Here is a 21902-nt window from a genome sequence, read left to right as displayed (position 1 = left end):
TTTTCATCACAAATAGGTGCTCATGTTACTGGCTGAGAATTACATATCAAACATATTGCGTTTGATTAGCTTCCCTGGGTTGACCCCACGGTGCTCATTCGGGTGAGCCCCTGACGAGAGCTAATTGAATGATCACTAACCCTCTTGTGGTGACATCATGCACCTCGGGCCAGCCCCAAGTGACCCGTTCTTCAAGCAGGGCACTTGGGGCTGACACTAGTGGGCCCCTGGAATGGCTTAAAAGCTAATCAAAGTCACCCTTAATGAGCAATGTGTAATGTAATGCATTAAAGTATACTTTTTTTTTTTTTTTAACCATTTGATTGTTTTACAGAACTGATACTTAACTGAGGCAACACAGGTGATTGCCTCCATGCCCCCTGGTCATGCCCCCTGGCCTTGGTGCCCTTGAAATGCTTCAGTAAAAATTTACAATTTCCTCAAAGGATGCCCTTCACCAATCAGAAAATGCCTTGGTGCACCCGCCCTTTCAAAAACGAAGCATACTATATAGGCCTGATCTTAAGTATACCTTTGGTTTTTTGAACCATTTTATTGTTTTAATCAGATGTAAATATAGATTTATACATCAAAGTTGAACTGCAAACATTTCATTTGCAAATTTGAAAAGGTGGTCGTGCTTTTGAGATATCGCAAAAAATCTAGAGCGATTACGTCACCTCCACTGCCTCTGAGGAGTGCCCGCACCTGCACTTTGGGCAGACCCGCATAAGATGTGATTTTTATGGATTGGTTAAAACAAAATTCTCAGTGACACTTTTTCAAGTCTAGAACACAAATCAATAAGCCAGTGCAACTTCTCACGCTCCGCCGCTGTTTGCGGGATTTGCAGTCGGACAAAAGACAAAAGGACAGGTGGTCCATACCTCCTAAATGAACAGGCGCATTGTTTGAAGAAGTGAGAATTTATGATTTGAATCTTCTATAAATGTGTACTCCAAGACACAGAAGCCATTTATGTAGAAGGGTTCTTGAAGTACAAGAACCCTATGTCTTAATTGTAAAAAACGAACACTTGACAATCATAAATCAAGAAAGAAATGAACTGACTAGAGTGCAGTTATTATTACTATTATTATAATTATTATTTATTTGGCATAAAAACACATACAAAGTACAAACATATACAGAACAAAACAAAAGCCAGGGACATATATGCCTGGAATTAAAAAAGTTTACCTAAAAACTGTGGCCCGAAGGCCTTCAATTCCAATAGCCCTGGCCATATTTTTCTATACAAATTTACAATAACATTAAGACAAAAATAGAAAAGTTCTATGAAGTAAAAATGTAGGGTCATACTCATAGATTGGTTTTTATTCAACATTGGGCTTATTTATTGACAAAGTTATACAGAAGGACACAATAAAGGTCCTTGTGAAAATTTCAGCTGAATACAGTTTGCTGAGAAAACAGTGAGAATGTGTCTTAGTACTTTCACATGAACATTGAATCCATCCACGTTTATCAAGGTGGCAGTGGAATACCACCAGCAGTTCATGTTGGGCACAGGGTCTATGTAGAAAGTAAAACTATTCTGTTTGTACCAATAGAGGGCGGCATACAACCAGCTGAGTATTAACTCAGTGTGATTTGTTCAATAGCATTGTTTGGTACACACTTACAGGCCTGAAATTTCCTCTTTGAACGGGCATTGCCATTTGGGTTTTTTGGGGTTTTTTTTCGAATGGATCATGAAATTCATGGCAGGGGGCAGGCCTAGAATTTCATCTCTGAGAGGGCAAGGCCATTTTCATTTTAAAAAGGACACTTCCATTGGAAAATCTTGAAGTCTATAAGAAAGTTTTGCAGAGGCACAAAGGCCAAGACTAGGGCAACGGAAGCTATGGCCTCCATGGCATCTGTAAAATGACTGGCCTATAATGGGAACCTTATAAGGGGCACCAAAGCTTTGCCCAGGGCAACACACGTCACAGCCTCTGTGTTATTCCAGGATGTTATCTAGTCACTGCCAACAGAGGGCAGTATGCAAAGGCACTGTAAATGCTTAGATCTGTTTTTTTCACAGAGTGAATTATTTTAATTAAATCCTTTGCCAAACCAACACTTTACTATCTAATATCTATACAAGGTTTAGGCCTAACATCTGACTTTAGAGAAGCTCTCTAGAAAAACTTGCACCATTCAAGATCTTGCATCATCTCTTCAACATGGCTTGAAATTTACACTAAGACCACAGACCACAGGCAAGTTCGGTCGTCTTGCATGTCTTGTGTTGCGAATCCTGTTTGCCAAATGATGAAGTATTTTAAGCTGATGTTAACTTATTTGCAGTAAAGCTCATTTTTGGGTGTATCTTATTGCTTGTTCAAACCAGAACAGATTATTTCTGCGAAATGTACGTTTGTCTTGGCATTATTGGCAATTTATAGCTCTGGCATTGCACACATCATTTCACACCATTACGGCTCATACCATCGCTTGTCTTCAGATAATTTCAACTTATTCATTACGAGGAAAACTACTTCAATAACAAAAGGTGTAATCAATTGATTTCTACCGAGCCAAATTATTATGATTAAATTCTGCAGCTTGGTATCAATCATGCACAGGTGTTTGTTTCCCCCTCTGTTAAAGACACTGGACACTATTGGTAATTGTCAAAGACCAGTCTTCTCACTTGGTGTATCTCAACATATGCATAAAATTACAAACCTTTGAGCTCAATCAGTCATCGAAGTTGCGAGAAAATAATGAAAGAAAAAACACCCTTGTCACACGAAGTTGTATGCTTTCAGATGCTTGATTTCAAATCTAATTCTGAGGTCTCGAAATCAAATTCGTGGAAAATTACTTCTTTCTCAAAAACAATGTTACTTCAGAGGGAGCCGTTTCTCACAGTGTTTTATACAATCAACCTCTTCCCATTACTCATCACCAAGAAAGGTTTTATGCTAATAATTATTTTGAGTAATTTACCAAAAGTGTCCACTGCCTTTAACTAGCCACCACAGTGTTGAAAATTAATTTGCTATATTGGACTAATTTCCAGTGGAGGGGTTCGGATGATGACGCATTACCACGGCAGCAAAGTGCCTTCATACCACTACACCACCGTGATCGTTAGCCATGGAGTCTTAATGACTCTCCTTGCCAAGTTGCTCCTATTGTGTCTATACATGACTGCACCGTGTAATTATCAATTTAGGAAAGGTTTTTTCCCCATGTTCTGTTCCTGACAAGGACACGATTGATTTTAATTCCTTAGGAGTTGTATGCCCTCTAATGAGGCTTGAGAGAATTACATCAGACTATATGATTGGTCAATATTATCCAATGTGTTTTGAAAGATGCTATTAATAGATCAAAAAAGCCAGCCTGTAATTGATAAGGAGGTGGCAAAGTCAACCCTCCTACTGTCTGACCGTTCAATTTTATCCACTGATAGATAAACTATGCAAGTTATATGATATCATGTGGTGAATGCAGAATACAAAGTCAACCCTCCTACTGTCTGACCGTTCAATTTTATCCACTGATAGATAAACTATGCAAGTTATATGATATCATGTGGTGAATGCAGAGTACACAGTCAACCCTCCTACTGTCTGACCGTTCAATTTTATCCACTGATAGATAAACTATGCAAGTTATATGATATGTGGTGAATGCAGAGTACACAGTCAACCCTCCTACTTTCTGACCATGTATAATGTTACCCCTTATGGTTTAGAATGATAAATAAACTATGTCAGCCTGTTTGATATGATATGTGGTGAATACAAGTACACAGTGAACCCTCCTACCGTGTGACCATTTAACAGTACTTACTGCGGTTTTGAATGATATATAAACTTTGCCAGCCTGTACATCATGTGGTCAATACACAGTACACAGTCAACCCTCCTACTGTCTGGCCATTTAATATTACCAACTGTGGTTTTGACTTTTTGATAAACTTAATTAGTGTAATTGTTTTACTCAAAAGCATAGCTTTTTAGGCAACAACATTTCATGGGGAATTGTCTACCATTACACACTTAGTACCATAAAGTCACATTTGTAAACATTTATATTTTCAATCCTACCAACGTTGTACAAACAAATAAAATGTTCCAAAATAGCCATAATTTTAATCAACAAGTAAAAAAAAAAATAAAAAATAAAGAATCATCAATCGCCGAGTCCTTTCCTCTTTTCAGAACAGACTCCCCGCACTCCTACACAAGCAGTCCTGATTAATTGTATACATTGCAATCTACTTGACAACTGTTGCTACCAGCCACTTATTAAAACCGCCTCATTTCACTCTAAACTCCTGGTCATTAGGGTGATGTTGATACAAGTACAAGTGTGTCGTCATTGACGTAAAGGTGTGTATCGCACACAAGTGGTTGTGTACCATTTCTCACTTGGTGTTTAAAAGAGTGTATAGAGTGATAGCGATCGCTCGTCGCTTAATAGTGGGGGTTTTCGTGGATATTTACTGAAATACTCCGGAGGGTGGTGTGAGAAGCAGTTTAAGATGAAACGGAAACAGGAAGGGAACCCTTCTCCTTATAGCCATCCTTCTTCGGCTGTTTCCACTACATCTTCGGTGAACTCTAGGGGGCAACAACCGGCTGAGCTTGGGGAGGAAAAATTGTCGGAGGAACATGGGGCTGCAGACTCTGCGGTAAGCGATTTGAGTAGAGGAGCCGATGCACAAATTTTGAGAGTTTCTCACGTAGCAATTTGACAAAAGAGCAGACGCAAACAATTTGGAGACATTTCTCAGTAAGCGGATTGACAAGGGGAGCTGATGCGAAAATTTCAAGAATTTCTCAGTAAGCGATTTGACAAACGAAGCAGATGCACGAATTTGGAGAAATTTCTCAGTTAGGGATAAGGGAACAGATGCAAACATTTTGAAAAATTTCTCAGTAAGCGATTTGAAAAACGGAAGACGCAAAATTCGGAAATATTTCTCAGTAAGTGATTTGAAAAAAGAGAGCAGATGTACAAAATTTAAGAAATTTCTCAGTAAGCGATTTGTCAAAGGAAGCAGGCAACATTTGGAGAAATTTCTCAGTAAGCGATTTGAAAAAAAGGAGCAGATGCAAACATTTAGAGAACTTTCTCATGAAGCGATTTGAAAAAATGAGCAGATGCAAAATGTAGAGAATTTTCTCAGTAAGCAAGTTGTCGAAAGGAGCAGATGCAAAACTTTGGGTAAATTTCTCAGTACGGGCTCCTAGGCGGTAGGTACATTTCTGTTTTGTGATGCACTCATATAGAGTACTAATGAAAGAGAAACAAGTTAGAAATCTCCAACCTCACATTAAAATATGTAAAATTCCATTTTATTTGGTACTCTTTCAGAAATTTAAAACATTGTCATTAGACATACCAAACAAACAAACCTATACATTCTAATGAGGAATTTGTTAATGTCAGTCAAAGGGTTAAATGCAATGAGTTTTTATTAAATATCATCAAAATTAGGTTATGAACTTTACAGAAATGAACATATTTACACTATGTGATGCGATCAAAAAAATTGAGTCAGTTGTTGAGCCAGGTCGTTTTTCATTTGTTGATACATTTGTACTCTCGATGTAGTCCATTGTTAAATGAATTATACTGGTTGCCGGTTCGACAAAGAATAGCATTTAAAGTTCTGTTATTAACTTATAAAGCCATTCATGGTTTAGCACCAGCATACATTCAAGAACTCATAACCATGAAATCCCTCTCTCAGTCTCAATCAGCCTACCGTCTCAGGAGTTCTCAAGATCCCACATTGTTATCTCACCCATCTAGGAAATCTAGGGTAACTTTAGGTGATTGGGCATTTCTATACGCCGCTCCAAATCTTTGGAATAATCTCCCACCGTGCATTAGACAGTCTTCTTCACTTAATGTATTTAAATAATAAGTGATGGCTCTCACCCTGTTGCAACACAGATCACTATGGTAATACTAACCACTTGTCTTGCGATTAATGTTATTGCTTTGTGAAATCAACCCAAGGCCTCACTACACACAGATCAAAAAGGAAAGTAATTCAATCACTAAAACAAAGACACATTTACCAAATCCCTGATAAAAACCTGCGAATCACCTTCCTCCCCCCCCCCACAAAAACAAGGGAAGATATAATCATGGCAAAATTGTTTGAACTCTGTCTCCTCAAGTATCAACTCAAGTGTTTATATTTCATACTTCATTGATAAGTCATACAAGTCATATTACAACGCAGAGAGATGGAGGGGGGGGGGGGGGGTTGATGGAGACAATGGGAGTGTCCACTCATGCTAATTACATTTGCAGTTCCGCATGACCGTACCCATTATATTGAGACAGTATTATTGTGCTGTTCCATATGACTGAATCCCCTCATTTGAGATGATATTTTTTTGCCGCGTTGCACTCCCACGAGCATGCCATTTATTTAACAATGTTTCACTCACGGTGAAGATGTCATAAAACAAATGAATGCATTGAAATTGTTTAATGGTGCAGTGCTCTTCATGTGATTGGATGGATAGGCCTTCATAGTGATAAATCTGTTGTGGCTTTGAGCAAAATTCCTCAACCATCTCGTGCCGGTATTCTAAAGAAGTTTCTGCGCATAATGTTTTCAAATATCAAGTTATAAACCACAAGGGAAATTGAAGGGGTAAATCTTTAAATGATTTGGGTTGAACTAAGTAATAATAATAATACAAAGTTATTAATAAGCGCACATACTCTAGGCACTAGATCAATCGCGGAACAAGAAGTAACACTTACTAAAGATTTGAAATAGAAAAGTAGCATCCCGTTAAGGTGTTCCCCTGGCTGCAGCTTCCTAAGTTGTAGTTAATGTTGGTGATTCAATTTTCAATTTAATTCAATAAGGTTTATTAAAAATATCACTAAATAACCTCTTTAAAATGGTTTAAAATGTTGTTATTTATTTCATTTTCTTTTAAGCGAAAATTGAACAATGACATCATTGGATATAAAAAAACAAATGTGTTTGCGCATTCCAAAGAGATATTTTTACTCAGTCAAAAGGTCAAGTTCGCTGCCTTTTTGATAATATCAAAATTCAGGAATGCACTGGAAAAAAAAAATCCTGTACAAAACTGAACAGATTTAAAATGTGGTGCAATTTGATATTTTAGGATGTTGATAAAACTTTCCACATGGAATGAAGTACAACCCTGTTAATGGGAGGTTCGATTTGTGAGTTTTTTTGGAAACCTTTTTGGAAATTTTGCATCTTAAGAAAAGCTAATTTGTCTGGATCTGGATTGATACTGCAAGCAATCTCCCAATGTAGGGATGTATAGGTTGCAGGTGTGTGGTGCTGGGGACTCTAATTATTATGATGCGGCCTTCTTTTGATATTTAACAGGTTTAAGTTGTGTAGACTTTTTTTGAATGTATCAGGTGAGGGAGCTTCTCTCACAGCAGCTGAGAGGAGGTTCCATTTCTGCTGTAGTTTTTTGTAGGAACGGACTTTTTCCCAGTGTTCCACTATAAAATCTACTGGCCTAGTCATATTACATCAGAGTTGACAAGATTGCTTTCTCCAGAAGACAATCAGAGCATACTGATCGAAATGTCGAGTTGAAACCAACGATTCTTTTCAGAACCAACCCAACTCATCTAGAGATACAATGTATTCATTACATGGTGTTACCACAAACCTTTCCTTACAAGAATGTTCTTTTCTCTAATTTTATTAATCTTGGTCGTCTCTTTTCTGTAATCAGGATGGACGGACGGCTCTTCATTTTGCGGCGGCCTCGGCGAAGGATGAGATGACCAAACTACTCCTCGCTAAGAAAGTTGACTCCTCAGCAGTGGGTGGGGTAAGCCAAGTCAATAGTTTTGTTTATATAGATTAAATTAAATAAAATATGCAAGTTATGCAAGGCTAAAAGCCACTCCTGGGAAAGGGGTTATAAAGTTCAAAATAAAGACGATTTTTTCCTGATGGGGTTGAAATTTACAATTAAAGGTAAAAATACAAAAAAAACTATCATTCATTTATTATTATGTGTAAACAAAATTATTATAACTTTAGTGCTCCGAGAAGTTACAGACTGAAACCACCTCCAATTGTCTACTAAAATCTTCATATAATAGAAGATGATAGCGATTGATAAGCAGAAGAGTGTGGATTCAAGTCACTGTGCTAACATTGTGTCCTTGACCAAGATATTTGAGCCAATTATTGCTTCGTCAGTTTCTGGTGTGGTAGGCTGCAGATTGCACTAAAGCACCTTGTAAACCATTATTACATGGTGTTGTTTGGAACATAGGTCCGCGTATCTTGCAGAAAAAAGATAACGATCGGGGCTTTGTGATACCTGTGGGTGTGTGAAAAAGCGCTACATTATTAATAACAACGGCATATTATTATCAAGTTTCTCAGTCACTTGCGTCAAATCAAATCAATATTATTTTACTCATTCAAGCTCATTGCATTTCCCCTCCATCAATCAGACTGGGTTTTCTTTTTAGCCACTATGGTGTTCAATTTCGTTTTTGTGTTCATATCGTGATCTCGATCTTCAAAGCTTCTTGTAGTCATTCTATTTCATTTAAAGACATTGGACACTTCATTGTCGCAGTTTTTCAGTGGAGAGGCGCACCAATAATAATTTCGTTGGAGCTGTTGGATCAAATCATGTCGGCTTAATTGGATCCAAGGGAATGGTTGCTTGGTGTGTTTAAAGGGAAGGTACACGTTTGGTAATTATTGAAAACAAATATTAACTTAAAAGCTGACTTGGTAACGAGCATTGGAGAGCTGTTGATAGTATAAAACATTGTGAGAAACGGCTCCCTCTGAAGTAGCATAGATTTTTCCTTCATCATTATCTCGCAATTTCGATGACCAATTGAACCCAAATTTTCACAGGCTTGATATTTTATGATTATGATGGGATACACCAAGGGAGAAGACTAGTCTTTGATAATTACCAAATGTGTACCTTCCCTTTAATCTAAGATTGTTTCAAAACAGAGACTAATGTGTTTAGGGTTCTTCGCAGGATTTGTTCAAAACGTGTGTGGCACTCTGGACCCGAATGTGTGGATGTTCGATGAAAGCATCCTGAATTGAAACAAGATCTTCTCTTCCTGGAGTTTATCTTGGTTGTAAAAGCCCTATTGTGTAATTGTGAGCTCTCTATTGTTTTCTCTTGATGTTGTGAAATTTTAAAGATGCTGTCTTTTTGCTTATTTTCTTAAATTTCCGCGTATCGGCACAGAAACACGCAGATTGGCCTGAAAGGCTAGCTTGGTGCGAGGGCCGGGCGAACCCTTGTCTTGCAATACAACCTGCACACAATCAACCTTAGGCCTAAAATCTAGTTTTCCATTTAATATTTAACAAAACAACATTTTGTTTTGATAGCCTGACAGTTTCCATTTAATATTTAACAAAACAACATTTTGTTTTGATAGCCTGACAGCCAGATGGCAATCCACATGGCATCAGGGAGGACTAGTGGTGGACTGCTGCAAGTACAGCTACTGCTCAAGAGCTCTGGAAAGGATGCCAGGCTAGTTAAAGATGCTGTGAGTATATCATTTCATTTGTTCTGGGGATGAAGCCAAGGACTCTCAGAAAAGTGAACTTAAGCGATGTACATGTGTACTAGCTAAGAACCCCATAGAGAGAAGACACAAAAGCGAACTTAAGTGATGTACATGTGTACTAGCTAAGATCCCCATAGAGAGAAGACACAAAAGGAAATTTTAGTTTCAGATGTGGGCGAAAAAAAAACAGAGAATTTTTCCGGGGAAAACCCACGCAGAGAAAATAGTGAAAAACCAATTACCGTACTAATTTTTGATGACATCGATGCACAAGCAAAAATGAATGAAATGCTCACTGAGCGATAAACTCCAACAGGATTTTAGTTTTATTTATTTTTCATTAAAATATGACATTTCAGACAGAAATATTTCAAGGGATGCTCTCTACTATTAACATTGGACTGTGTAAGTTTTATGTAATTCTGTGATCTTAGACGATTTGTTTTCTTACTTGTTCTGTAACGTTCCTTAAATATAGACACATTGTCATGACTGTCTCCACCAGTCTTTAATGTGCAGTGGCACCAATTTTATATTGCTTCATAGTTCACATAAATAATTCAAGACATATAATGCATGAATAATAGAAAGTTTACAGCCTGCTCAAAGGATTATGCAAACTATAAAAGAGAATTAAAAAATACGCAACAAACTATTAAAAATGCTTTTTAAGCTACCCAAATAACTTAAAATGGCTGTGTGTGTTAGTGCTATGCGTGGAGTGCGTACTTTATTAAAAGTAGGCCTTATTGGTTTCAGTTCATATTTTGTGTCAGTTTTCATTTAGCATCTTGCATGATGCCAAGGGTAAGAAGTTGTCTAGTGCTCTTTATATTTTCACTCACGTTTTACCAGTGTTTGATTTGAAAATTTTAGAGCAAATGATCGATCTGTTTTCAAGATTTCTACAACCAAAATTTTGTAGTGTTGCCAGCCAAACCATTCAGGATCTTTAAAACATAGTTCATATGTCATAAAGTGACGAGAGTAAGAAGGGAATTTATTTGTGCAAAAATTATCTATTTCAAGCTTTTAAAGAAGACAAATATGGTGTTGACTGCCTAACTGCTTTGGACTTTTAAAGCCTGGTTTATACTGCATGAAATTGTGATAGTGATGCGAATTTCTTAGCACTAAAATTATTGCCCATTCTTTCAAAAAAAAAAAGTACATTTCATTCGCTTTTATGTGACGAAGGAACATGTCTTGAAGTTCCGACTTGATTTTTTACTCAACTGCTGGGCTGGATAAACAACAAAACCCCTCAGAGTGTTTGCTGTACTCTAGGCCTCAATCAATCCTTTTGATTCCGTTTCTCCAGAATGGTTGCATCCCCCTCTTCCTTGCCGTTGAGGCAGGGAACATGTCCGTTGCTCGAGAGCTTCTAACCCACCAGCGGGAGGAACAACTGAAGGCGGTCCGCACGGATAACGGTGAAACTCCTCTCCATGTTGCCTGTAGGAAGAAGGATGTAGACATCTGTAAGATGCTTGTGGATTGCGGAGCAAACGTCAACATAAAAAATGTGAGTACTTTGTTCTTTGTATAAATAGTCAACTGCTTTTATGACAAATATCTGCTCCTAGGTTAACACTTTGAAGGATAAGAAGGTACTATAAATAAAGAGTAAACTTGTGGGTACAACCGTGAGTGTTGGCTCTGAAAAGAGCCGGTTTGGTCTTGACGTTTCGAACAGTATACTCTGCTCGTCATCAGGAGAATGCTGGACTGCTGGCGGTGGTGGAGCTTAATAAGCGCTGGATGGATGACCAATTGAGCGTGGAAGGATGCATCGTATTCTAAAATACTCTCAGAGAAAAGAAAGCCTTTGCACACCTCTTACCACCAATGCTTATTTTGATTGTCACTATCAAAAAAGGAGTTATAAACGAATACAACATTCCCTTACAAAACACAGGCATCTGATTTCTCAGGATTTTACCTGATATCAGGATTTTCTTTGAGTTGTCAAATTTTCTTGATACAGAGAAATAAAGCATTCACCAAAGGGAGAAAAGAAATAGTCTACAGTGTGTCCATATGTCTGTAGATTTGAATTTGTGGTCATGCCCAGAGTATGTTTTATATCCATTGTAAATATTTTCTTGCCTAAATCAATTTTGTCTGAATTTTGTAATAGTGTAATTTTTTCTACTTTTTAATCTCTGTATTTTTTCCTGTAATACAGTAAGGTTAATTTTATTTGCAACCACATACGGTTGGATTCATTATAAAAAAATACAAAAACTTACAAAATACATCACAAAATATGACCTTAAAGGCAGTGGACACTATTGGTAATTACTCAAAATAATTATTGGCATAAAACCTTTCTTGGTGACAAGTTATGGGGAGAGGTTGATGGTATAAAACATTGTGAGAAATTGCTCCCTCTGAAGGGCCATAGTTTTGGAGAAAGAAGTAATTTACCTTGAATTTGATTTCGAGACCTCAGATTTAGAACTTGAGGTCTCGAAATCAACCATCTAAATGCACACAACTTCGTGTGACAAGGGTTATTTTTCTTTTATTATTATCTCGCAATTTCAATGACCGATTGAGCTCAAATTTTCACAGGTTTGTTATTTTATGCATATGTTGAGATACACCATCTGTGAAGGCTAGTCTTTGACAATTACCAATAGTGTCCACTGCCTTTAAGTCGCCATGGGAATTTTGTTTTCAAAAACTGAAACCAAAAATGAATGACTGAATGAATGTGGGAGGTTCTGGGTCTGGAATAAGGGGTGACCTAAATAGGCTGGCAAGCCAATTTCAAGAATGTGTACACTCGTCAAATCTCACCCCTGAAAACATTAACTGGTTTCGTCCAAAATTGTACCCATTGAATTTGACAAAAATGTTTAATAATCACCGCTTGCAATTAGTATGAAACCCAATGCGTCACCCAAATTATATGTTAATTGTCTCCATTGTTTCTGTACACATTATAATCAAGTTGCCACTCGGCTCGACTCTGATTCCTATTTATATGTTTTGTATTACAGGAAGAAGGCCATACTCCGCTTCACATCGCTGCATGGGCGGGGGAGGAACTAATATTAAAAACACTCTACTTGGCCAAAGCAGATGCAAATATATTGGATAAGGTATTGTAAAAAATCTTCCTTTGATACAATTAAAGTCAGACAGGCCGATTTTGGGGCAAAAATGGTTAACAGCCTGATGTTTCGACCTTAGCAGAGTCTTTCTTGACCCTAGTAGAGTCTATTCTTGTTTAGCACATCACATCGTCTCAGTGCTATAAGGTCATTAAATGCATTTTCATAACTGTAGTAATAATATACAAATTTGAAAAATTGTTCAAGTAAAAGTTTTGTTTTTTACCAACAATTACTTAGGAGACCATGCTTGATTAATTCACTCAATTTACCGGGAGCTCCAAATTATGTAACGGCAATTTTATAAAATCTATGCAAACTGCACTAAGGACCTTACAAAGCCAAAGATATTTCTTGCATGCTACACGCAATGCATGAAATACTTGTTACAGGTGAACACACCAAATTGATCGTGTGTGCGGTGATATAAAGTCAGGTTAGGACAATATCTTATTTGTAATTTTTAATTAGCTAATACAAACCATTAACAGGTTTTATTGCGCCTCATACAAAAGATTATGTAGCAGTTACAGGTTTAATGGCTTCTGACTGGCGCCACCGAACAAAGATTTAAAGGCTTGGTAGTTGGTAGAGCGGCTGCACATTTATCCGAAGGTTGCAGATTCAAGTCCCTGTCTGGGCATTTTTTTTGAAAGCTCACTTCAAATATATGTAAACACTTACCGAGGCAGTTTCCCTTGTGGTTTATTTATTGAGATTATACTTTTCTCAAAGGAAAGTTGGAATCTAGTAAAGGTTCTGAAGTGATATAGAATGACTATTTTGAGGTTCTTTCCATTTTTGTGCTATAGAGAATTATGCGAAGTTTAAATTGGATGATAATTTCTTTGAAATGGCATATTAAGGATCAAACAAAATATTCTAGAGATAAACCAGAACAAAACATTCAAAATAAAATAAAAATACATTTGCAAAAAAAGAAAGAAAAAAGAAAAGCCAGATGGTCTGTGATAGAGGTCCACGACTTAAACACTTTTTTTTCTTTCTTGTAGGTAATCAACTAGAAAAATAAGGCTGAAATTAGTTTTGTGTCTTTCAATAAAATTATAAAGTGGTGGTTAATTATTCCACAATCCGCCAGCCATAATTCCTGTCGAGTTTCCCGACAACATGTCACTAGCTCTGCCTTTTGTGTTCACGAAAGCTCGGCTTAACATCTTCACCATAAACCTTTGTATCGAAAGCCTCGAAGCGCGAGCCTTTTGAACCGTATTTAATTTTGTTCCGCGCCGAGTGCTTGGCGGCGACACAGGGAACAATGGTTGGTTTCGATTGATGGCTACATGGCTGGAAGAAGACACAAAAGGGGAATATGTGCATCATTTAGTTTATACCAGTTACCATGGTTATCAGCGTCAATCAGAATAATGTGTATGATGCTATTGTCATGCTTTAAAGACAGTCGGACACTATTGGTAATTGTCAAAGACCAGTCTTCTCACTTGGTGTATCTCAACTTATACATGAAATAACAAACCTGTGAAAATTTGAGCTCAATCGGTCGTCGAAGTTAAGAGATAATAATGAAAGAACAAAAAACCTTGTCACACAAAGTTGTGTGCTTTTAGATGGTTGATTTCGAGACCTCAAATTCTAAACTTGAGGTCTCGAAATCAAATTCGTGTCACTTCAGAGGGAGCAGTTTCTCACAGTGTTTTATACCATCAACCTCTCTCCATTAATCATTACCAAGTAAAGTTTTATGCTAATAATTATTTTGAGTAATTACCAATAGTGTCCACTGCCTTTAAGGGAAGGTATACGCTCGGTAATCTAATTGTCAAAGACAAGTATCCTACTTGGTGAATCCCAACATATGCTGAAAATAACAAACCTGTGAAAATTTGGGCTCAATGGGTCATCAAAGTTGCAAGAAAATAATGAAAGAAAAAACACCCTTGTTGCACAAATTTGTGTACTTTCAGATGCCAATAACAGGCTGCAGGACTTTTATTACTTGAGTGTGAGAAATTTCTCCTTTTTAGGAAACTATTTTCTAAAACCTTTACTACAAGTATCATCCTTGGTTTTACTTGCGACAATGTGCGACAAAAAGATGTCTGCTATAAACTTCGCCCACATGGTGTGCTATTTTTAGAACATGCTTAGAGCATGTCTTTAGAGCTTGCAAATTAAACATTTTTACCATATTTTTAGCCTTGAAAATGTCAACTCTCTGTTACCATGGTAAAAGGGCTTTATATGGATTTAACAGTTCGATTTTGCACTTGCACTTCAAGTCCCTTCCACCAACAAAGTAGAAGAAAATTAAATTTGATTTTACGTTGGACACATACATGTTAAGTATTTACATGAGATGAAACTTAAGATTTTCCGCTAGTCCACTAGGATTTTTCTATCAAAAATACTAGTTGCTATACATGTAGTAGCACTACCTAGCTGGTGCAGTTAGCTGCTAATTTATCAGAGTGCGAACATTTTTAGAAGTTGCTCAACCTTGTCGAAACTGTCTGAAAGTAAAATAATTTCAGTGTTTCAGAAACACCACAAATGTCTGGTGCACTGATGGGTCGCGATATGCAGAAATTGATGTAAACAAAACATCAACAATTTGTGAAATTCTCTCTCCTGGAACTCAGTGATGATATTTTGTAAAAACCTTGATTAAGTTTTCATTTTCTCTCCTCTAGTTTGATCGTTCACCTCTCCACATCGCTGCTGAGAATGGCAACACAGGGACAGTGGAGTTACTGGTGGATAAATTCAAGGCCAACGTATCGGCAAGGACTAAGGACGGCAGTACCTTGATGCACGTTGCGTCCCAGTATGGTCACCCTGAGACTGCCCTAATGTTCCTTAAGAAAGGCGTACCACTTCACATGCCGAACAAGGTGCGTTCTCATTCCTTCCTCTTTCCCGCGCCGACGGGTCAAATGCAAATTTCATTTCATGACTCGTGCACCAGTTTTAACAGCTATCCACAGTATGCCCTCAGGATAATGATCGGGGCCTGATTTCATGGCTCTGCTGAATGCCCATTTCTGCGCTTATGGTCACCTTCTCGGCTTAAGCTCCGAATTTCTGCGCTAGCTGTGTAAGCTCGTGTTCTTTTTTTTTCAACCTCAAATCATTTATTATTTACCAAACTAGGGATATTTTGACAAAAATGGTAGACCGCCAACAGCTAGATAGCTCAGTTGGTAGAGTGTAGGTACTTAAATTAAAATTCTTTCAAGTCCCGCTCTACCCCAAATCACTTAAACATTTACCCAATCAGTATCCCTCGCGGTTCATTAGTTGTATACAATGCAATTTCCATATAATTATGAAACATGGCAATAAAATTTGCCGATCAACTGACTAATTAGCTGAAAGGGACCAATAAGAAATTGCCCGTTGACAACCTACACAAGAAAGAAACAAATTAAACTATTACCACGGTAACAGCAGTTCCTCTCCACTGATCGCCTGTTGTTATCCGGCGAGTCAAACTGATTACGATTAATACATCTACGAGCCAGAACGTCAGACCTGTGGCATCGACAATGCGTTTCCATGACTACCTGGTATTTACAAGAGCTGAAATTGCTCGTAATGAAAAAGTAAACACGTATTATTATCACTATTATTATTAATTTTGTCTGAGTAAGTGCGGTCGTTTAAAATTGATGTCCATAATACAATGCAATGTGGTCAGATTGTAATAAATATAATCAACTTTTTTATTTTCTCTTTTTTATTTTATGTCATTTTTTTTACGACTTCCTAAAAGGTTTTCAAATAATATCTTCCATTACTTAGTCGATCCCTTCAGTTATTTAATTATTTTTTTCTCCACCAATTTCCGACCATCGCCATTTCTCTAGTCCATGAACACTTCTCTTCAAATTTCTTTGTTTCTATTATTCTGTTTATCCTTTAAACTGTACGCTTCTACCTAGACGGATAGGCATGGCCAAACAAACAACCTAGTTTCGTCAGTTCATGCTCACACGCCATGACAGGGGATGCCTGCCTTTTATACTACCTTTTGCGTTGCTATTGTTCTTTTTTTGCTGATGCGATTACCATTTATTGATACCCGTTTTTGCTGTTCATTCATCAATCCCATTCTTTGCAGTTGACTGCCTGATCGATTTTGGTTTCAGCAAAAAAATGGCTTTATAATCAGCCATTACAAGTAATACCTTGGCCCAATTTCAGAGAGCTGCTTAAGCACAACAAAATTATGCTTACCAGAATAAGGTTACCAGCCAAAATACTATGTAACATGCACAAATTGTGACCGGCACCCCCTAACAAAGATGTTACAAAATAGGGAGATGACATAGAGCTAGATAGAGCTCTTGCGCTTTGATCTGGAGGTCGTTGGTTCAAATACTGCTCTAGTAAATTATTCTTTCTTCATCCCCAAATCATTGAACATTTGTTTCCCTTGTGGTCATGCTATTTGCCAAACATTTCTTTCCTATTCTTCCTGTTTAAGTGCTAATTGTGATGTTGGTTGTGTCATAATTGAATAATAAAAATTAAAAGCATTAACGGCAAATCCTGCCTAAAGATTCATGACATTCGTGTTTGTACATGTATATGTTTTGTTCTTCCAGGCGGGTGCCGTTTGTCTACATGCAGCAGCCAAGCGAGGTCACGTAGCAGTGGTCAAGTCTCTACTTACTAAGGGTTCCCTAGTTGATGCAACTACAAAGGTATACCTCATTGCAAAGGGTTGTGGGTTCGGATCCCACCCAAGTAATATGCCTTGGATTTTTTTAAACAGAACTCGGGAAAGCACTGAGTATACAGTGCTACCTAACACACATCGGTGGGTAAAACCAAAATGTACACATTTGTACACAGTTCTTGTGCATTTAAATGGATCCAAGTGTTTTCTGATTCACGAAGAAGCCTGCAGACAAAATCTTGTTTTCTTATTTGATACACTTGTTAGCAGTGTAACTGGTACTACTGCTCACACTTTGAAGTATCTGGTTGGTAACAATATCAGCCTCTAGTCATGCTACATGTAGTTGACAAAAATGGTCCTGTTTGAACTTGGCCTTAGGTGAGGTTTGCGGTAGCACCATGTGTTGATCTCTTTTTGAGTTCTGAAAAATAACTGTGGTTGACAACTCAAAGTTTCTATCAGTATTCTCTGATCGTCTTCAGGAGAACTTTGCCTTATATGTCTTTTCCCTTTACTTTTAGGATAACTACACAGCATTACACATTGCAGTTCAGCATTGCAAGCCACTAGTAGTACAGACACTGTTGGGGCATGGGGCACAAGTGCAACTCAAAGGAGGGAAGGTTAGTCTGATTTGAGCTCAATTGGTCATCAAAGTTGCCAGAGAATAATGCAAGAAAAAACACCCTTGTTTCAGATGCCTAAAATGTACCTTTTCTTTGTCGGTTACAGCTTTTTGTATTTGATTTTGTGGTTTTAATGTGGTTGTGTTTTTGTAGCTTTTCTTGTAATCTTTTGAACAATTATATATATATAATGTTACCTAAATGAATAAAAAAAATTACTTGTAAATGTACTTTTTGGCCTGCGTGGCCGCCAGTGCAATAAATAAATACATCAGAATAGTAAAAGGGTTTAAAGCCGGAAGTATTTTAATATTTTAGTGAAAACGGTTTCTCACAATGTTTTATATTATCAACAGCTCTCCATTGCTCGTTACCAAGTAAGTTTAATATTGACAACTATTTTTTTAAGTAACTAGTTGTCTCTTGTGCCTTGAATCTAATGTTAGCTGAGCAAACCATTATTTCTGGCCTCTAAGTTTACTCCTTAATTACCTCTTTATTTAGGCGGAGGAAACTCCATTACATATAGCGGCACGCATCAAGGAGGGGGAGAAAGTAGCAGAGATGCTCTTGAAGAGCGGGGCAGAGGTCAACGCAGTCATGGGGGTAAGGTCATTCAACATTTCATTCAGCTGGTCTTCACTTTTATACAGAGTTACTGAATTCATAAAGCCTGTCAGCACAGAAACTTGCTTAGCACAAGCAAACCTTTGCTTTGCAAAAATAGGTTACTAGCCAGAATGCCATACAGTTACCATTGATGGTACTGGTACTGCGGTCATTTCTTGCTTAGCCAAGAAACTCTGCTGCCACCAAGCGTCCCAAAAGTTTTCCATTTGCACTAGCTTTAGTTTACTGAGCAGGGCCAAATTTCATAATGGTGGTAAGAAGAAAATTCTGCTCATCAAGTTTCTTACACTGACTTACACTGTACCTGGTAAAATCCATTTTTTTTTCGGTCATGTGCGTACGCTCAGAACTACGTAAACAATAGACCTTTTCGCAAATACCGGGGCGCGCGCGTAAAGCTTGGAATTAGGTGCATTGTGGTCTTGCTGGTATCCAAATTTGATCCATATATATCCCACAATGCACCTCATTCAACAGTCTGCGCTTGCGCATTGGTATTTGCGATAAGGTCTATGGAAATTTACCTGGCAAGTCTGCTGCCCCCTAGCGCCCCAAAGTCTCCCATTGCTGTCACTCTTGTTTCAAGAAGATCTAAGAAACATGACAGTATCACACCGTTATTTAAGGGACTCCAATTGGAGTTAGCATAGTGGTATCTCGCCTCGCCTTCCACCTCTAGGACCCTGGTTGGAATCACGCCAGGGGCACTATGTAGATTGGGTTTTTAGTCCCTACCTGACTGCCTGGGTTTTCCCACAATGTTGCCATTAATGGTTCATATACATTAGTTTTATAATCACGCCGCCATTTACTCATTCCTGAAGCCATTTCAAACCCCCTAGGGGAGTATACAGTCTCCACTGCCCTGGCAGGTATCCATTTACTCCCGGCTGATGAGAAGCAATTAAAGTTAATTGCTTGTTGAAGGACACAAGTGTCATGCCGGACTTCAGACGAACACCCTGATAACGTAACAAATCCATTGCACCAGACAAAGGCAAAAAAAATGACAAGGGACCAATTTAATAAAGCTGTTGAGCAGAAAACACTGCAAATGTCTCTTAGATTTGGGAGGAAACCCCAGAGAAAACTTCAGCCTGGATTAAAAGAAAAAACACCATTGTTGCATAGATCTGTGTGCTTTCAGGTGCATAATAAATTCTTCATGTAGTTTGAGTGAGAAATTCCCCCTTCTTCAAAAACTACATTACTTCGAGGAGCTGTATTTCACAATGTTTTATACTACCAACAGCTCTCCATTGCTCGCTGTCAAATAAGTTTTTACGCTTAAAATTATTCTGAGTAATAATAATAATAATAATTAATAATATTAATAATAATAACAAGCATTTATGTAGTGCCATCTAGACAACTAATCCGAGGTGTTGGAGAGGAAAAGAAATCAAAACAAAGAAGTTTATAATAAAAAAAAAAGGATCAAAAGAGTGCCTATTTAAAGTGACTTAGGAACCAAATATGTTTTAATAACCATTAGTGTCCAGTACCTTTAAACGCACTTTTCTCAACATGATATTATTACAGACAGAGCTATTTCTCTGGAGGAATTGCACTCAGATGCAATTTATGATCAGTGCACTTTCAGACTGATGTGATATTAATCAGTTTGTTCTAATCAGTTCCTCTCATAAATTTGATCACTGAATGTTTGTCTTTGATATTACAGAATGGCGAGACAGCTATGCACACAGCGGCTAGGCACGGTCATCTACTCATGGTACAAGCGTTATTGGAGGAAGGAGGGGATCCTGTCTGCCAGTCTAAGGTACATAGGAAAGGATATAATCAACTTGGCGTCATAATTATCATGGCATGTCGCCAGCGTGAAACCAGACTTTCTGATTCTACTCAGATATACACTCTTGCCTTGTTGAGTTGTTATGAATTTTATGGCTTCTGAACAGCACCTCGAACAAAGATATTGACAAAATAGGGTGACTGCCAACATAGGGCTAGATATAGCTCAGTTGATAGAGTGCCGGCACGTAAATCTGGAGGTCGTTGGTTCGTGTCCCACTCTAGTCAATTTTTCTTTGTTCAACCCCCAAAAATCATTTAAAAATTTACCCAGTCAGTTTCCCTTGTGGTTTATATTGAATTTTATAATCAGTGTACTTTTGCATTGAAAATTATCATCTTGTGGTTTTTAATAGGAGACTTTCCAACGCTAGGTGGCAGCAGACATACCGGGTAAATTTCCATTGTTTACGTAGTTCTGAACATGCACATAATTCTGAGAACAATGGATTTACCCGGTAAGTCTGCTGCCCTCTATCGTCCCAGAAAGTCTCCCATTACCAATCCTTAAGACCATGTACACTTTGTGTACCCATGTACACTTTGTGTACGAAAAAGAGTGATCGTCGCACATTCCATTGGGCACCTCTGTTAAAGGGCCTATATACTTTTTGTAGGATAAAATACAGAATCTCCACAGATTTACATTAAACTTACACAGTTTGAAGATAATGATATTAGAAAGCTTCTCTGAGAATATTACTTGCTGAGGTGCTGTACTTTTTGAGAAATGAGTAAAACAAGGTAATGAAAATAATGTTTGTCTCAGTGATCATGAGACGAAAACTATTTTAGCATGTAAAAACGTATTTTCATGACATTGTTTTAGTCATTTTTCAAAAACTACAGCACCTCAGCAACTTATATTTTAAGGTGCGCTTTCTACTATCATTATCTTCAAACGGTGTAAGTTTAGTGTAAATCTGTGGACATTGTGTTTTGTGTTACAAAAAGTACCTGTCGTTAACAAACGTGTCTATTTTTTATTTCTTTGTATAGTCAGCAGAAAATCCTCTCCACATTGCAGTCCGCCACGCTCACTTCCCGATAGTCAAAGAGATCCTTCAGTTTCTACACAATGAGATGTCCAGATTGGATGCTGTCATGGCTGTCAATGAACAGAGCTCGGTAAGTAACCAGGGGTCGATTTCACAAAGAGTTAGGACGAGTCCTAACTTAGGACTAGTCCTAGGAGACATACAAATTGCATGGATAGTCCTAAGTTAGGACAAGTAACTGGTCCTAACTCGAGGTAAGACTTAGGGGACCTTTGGGACCTTTAGTAATAAGTGCAAAACATAGTTAACAGCCTGATGTTTTGACCATAGCAGAGTCTTTCTTAAAGGCTAATTGACACTTATTTGCTGTTAAATAAAATAATAAGAAAAACAGCTAATTCTTATATAGCGCATTTCATAAGTGAAAGAAATACCAATGCACTTTACAAAAACAAAAGGCGTACGGCAACAACCTAACACT

At 37.8% G+C, this 21902-nt stretch overlaps 1 protein-coding gene across 1 annotated transcript in view; it reads left to right on the top strand.

Annotated features, from left to right (window-relative positions):
- Window positions 1-21902, top strand: part of LOC117304703 (serine/threonine-protein phosphatase 6 regulatory ankyrin repeat subunit A-like) — a 57731-nt gene that overhangs the window by 19206 nt on the left and 16623 nt on the right. The window contains exons 4-13 of the mRNA XM_033789299.1: window positions 7728-7826; window positions 9430-9543; window positions 10886-11089; window positions 12573-12674; window positions 15359-15559; window positions 17276-17374; window positions 17874-17975; window positions 18483-18584; window positions 20293-20391; window positions 21423-21551. Of these exons, the coding sequence (XP_033645190.1) occupies window positions 7728-7826; window positions 9430-9543; window positions 10886-11089; window positions 12573-12674; window positions 15359-15559; window positions 17276-17374; window positions 17874-17975; window positions 18483-18584; window positions 20293-20391; window positions 21423-21551 (1251 nt within the window). The remainder of the gene's footprint in view (window positions 1-7727; window positions 7827-9429; window positions 9544-10885; window positions 11090-12572; window positions 12675-15358; window positions 15560-17275; window positions 17375-17873; window positions 17976-18482; window positions 18585-20292; window positions 20392-21422; window positions 21552-21902) is intronic.

The sequence above is a fragment of the Asterias rubens genome, chromosome 21 (genome assembly GCF_902459465.1).
Source record: "Asterias rubens chromosome 21, eAstRub1.3, whole genome shotgun sequence".
Classification (NCBI taxonomy): Eukaryota; Metazoa; Echinodermata; class Asteroidea; order Forcipulatida; family Asteriidae; genus Asterias; species Asterias rubens.
This window is presented reverse-complemented; position numbering and strand designations above follow the sequence as displayed.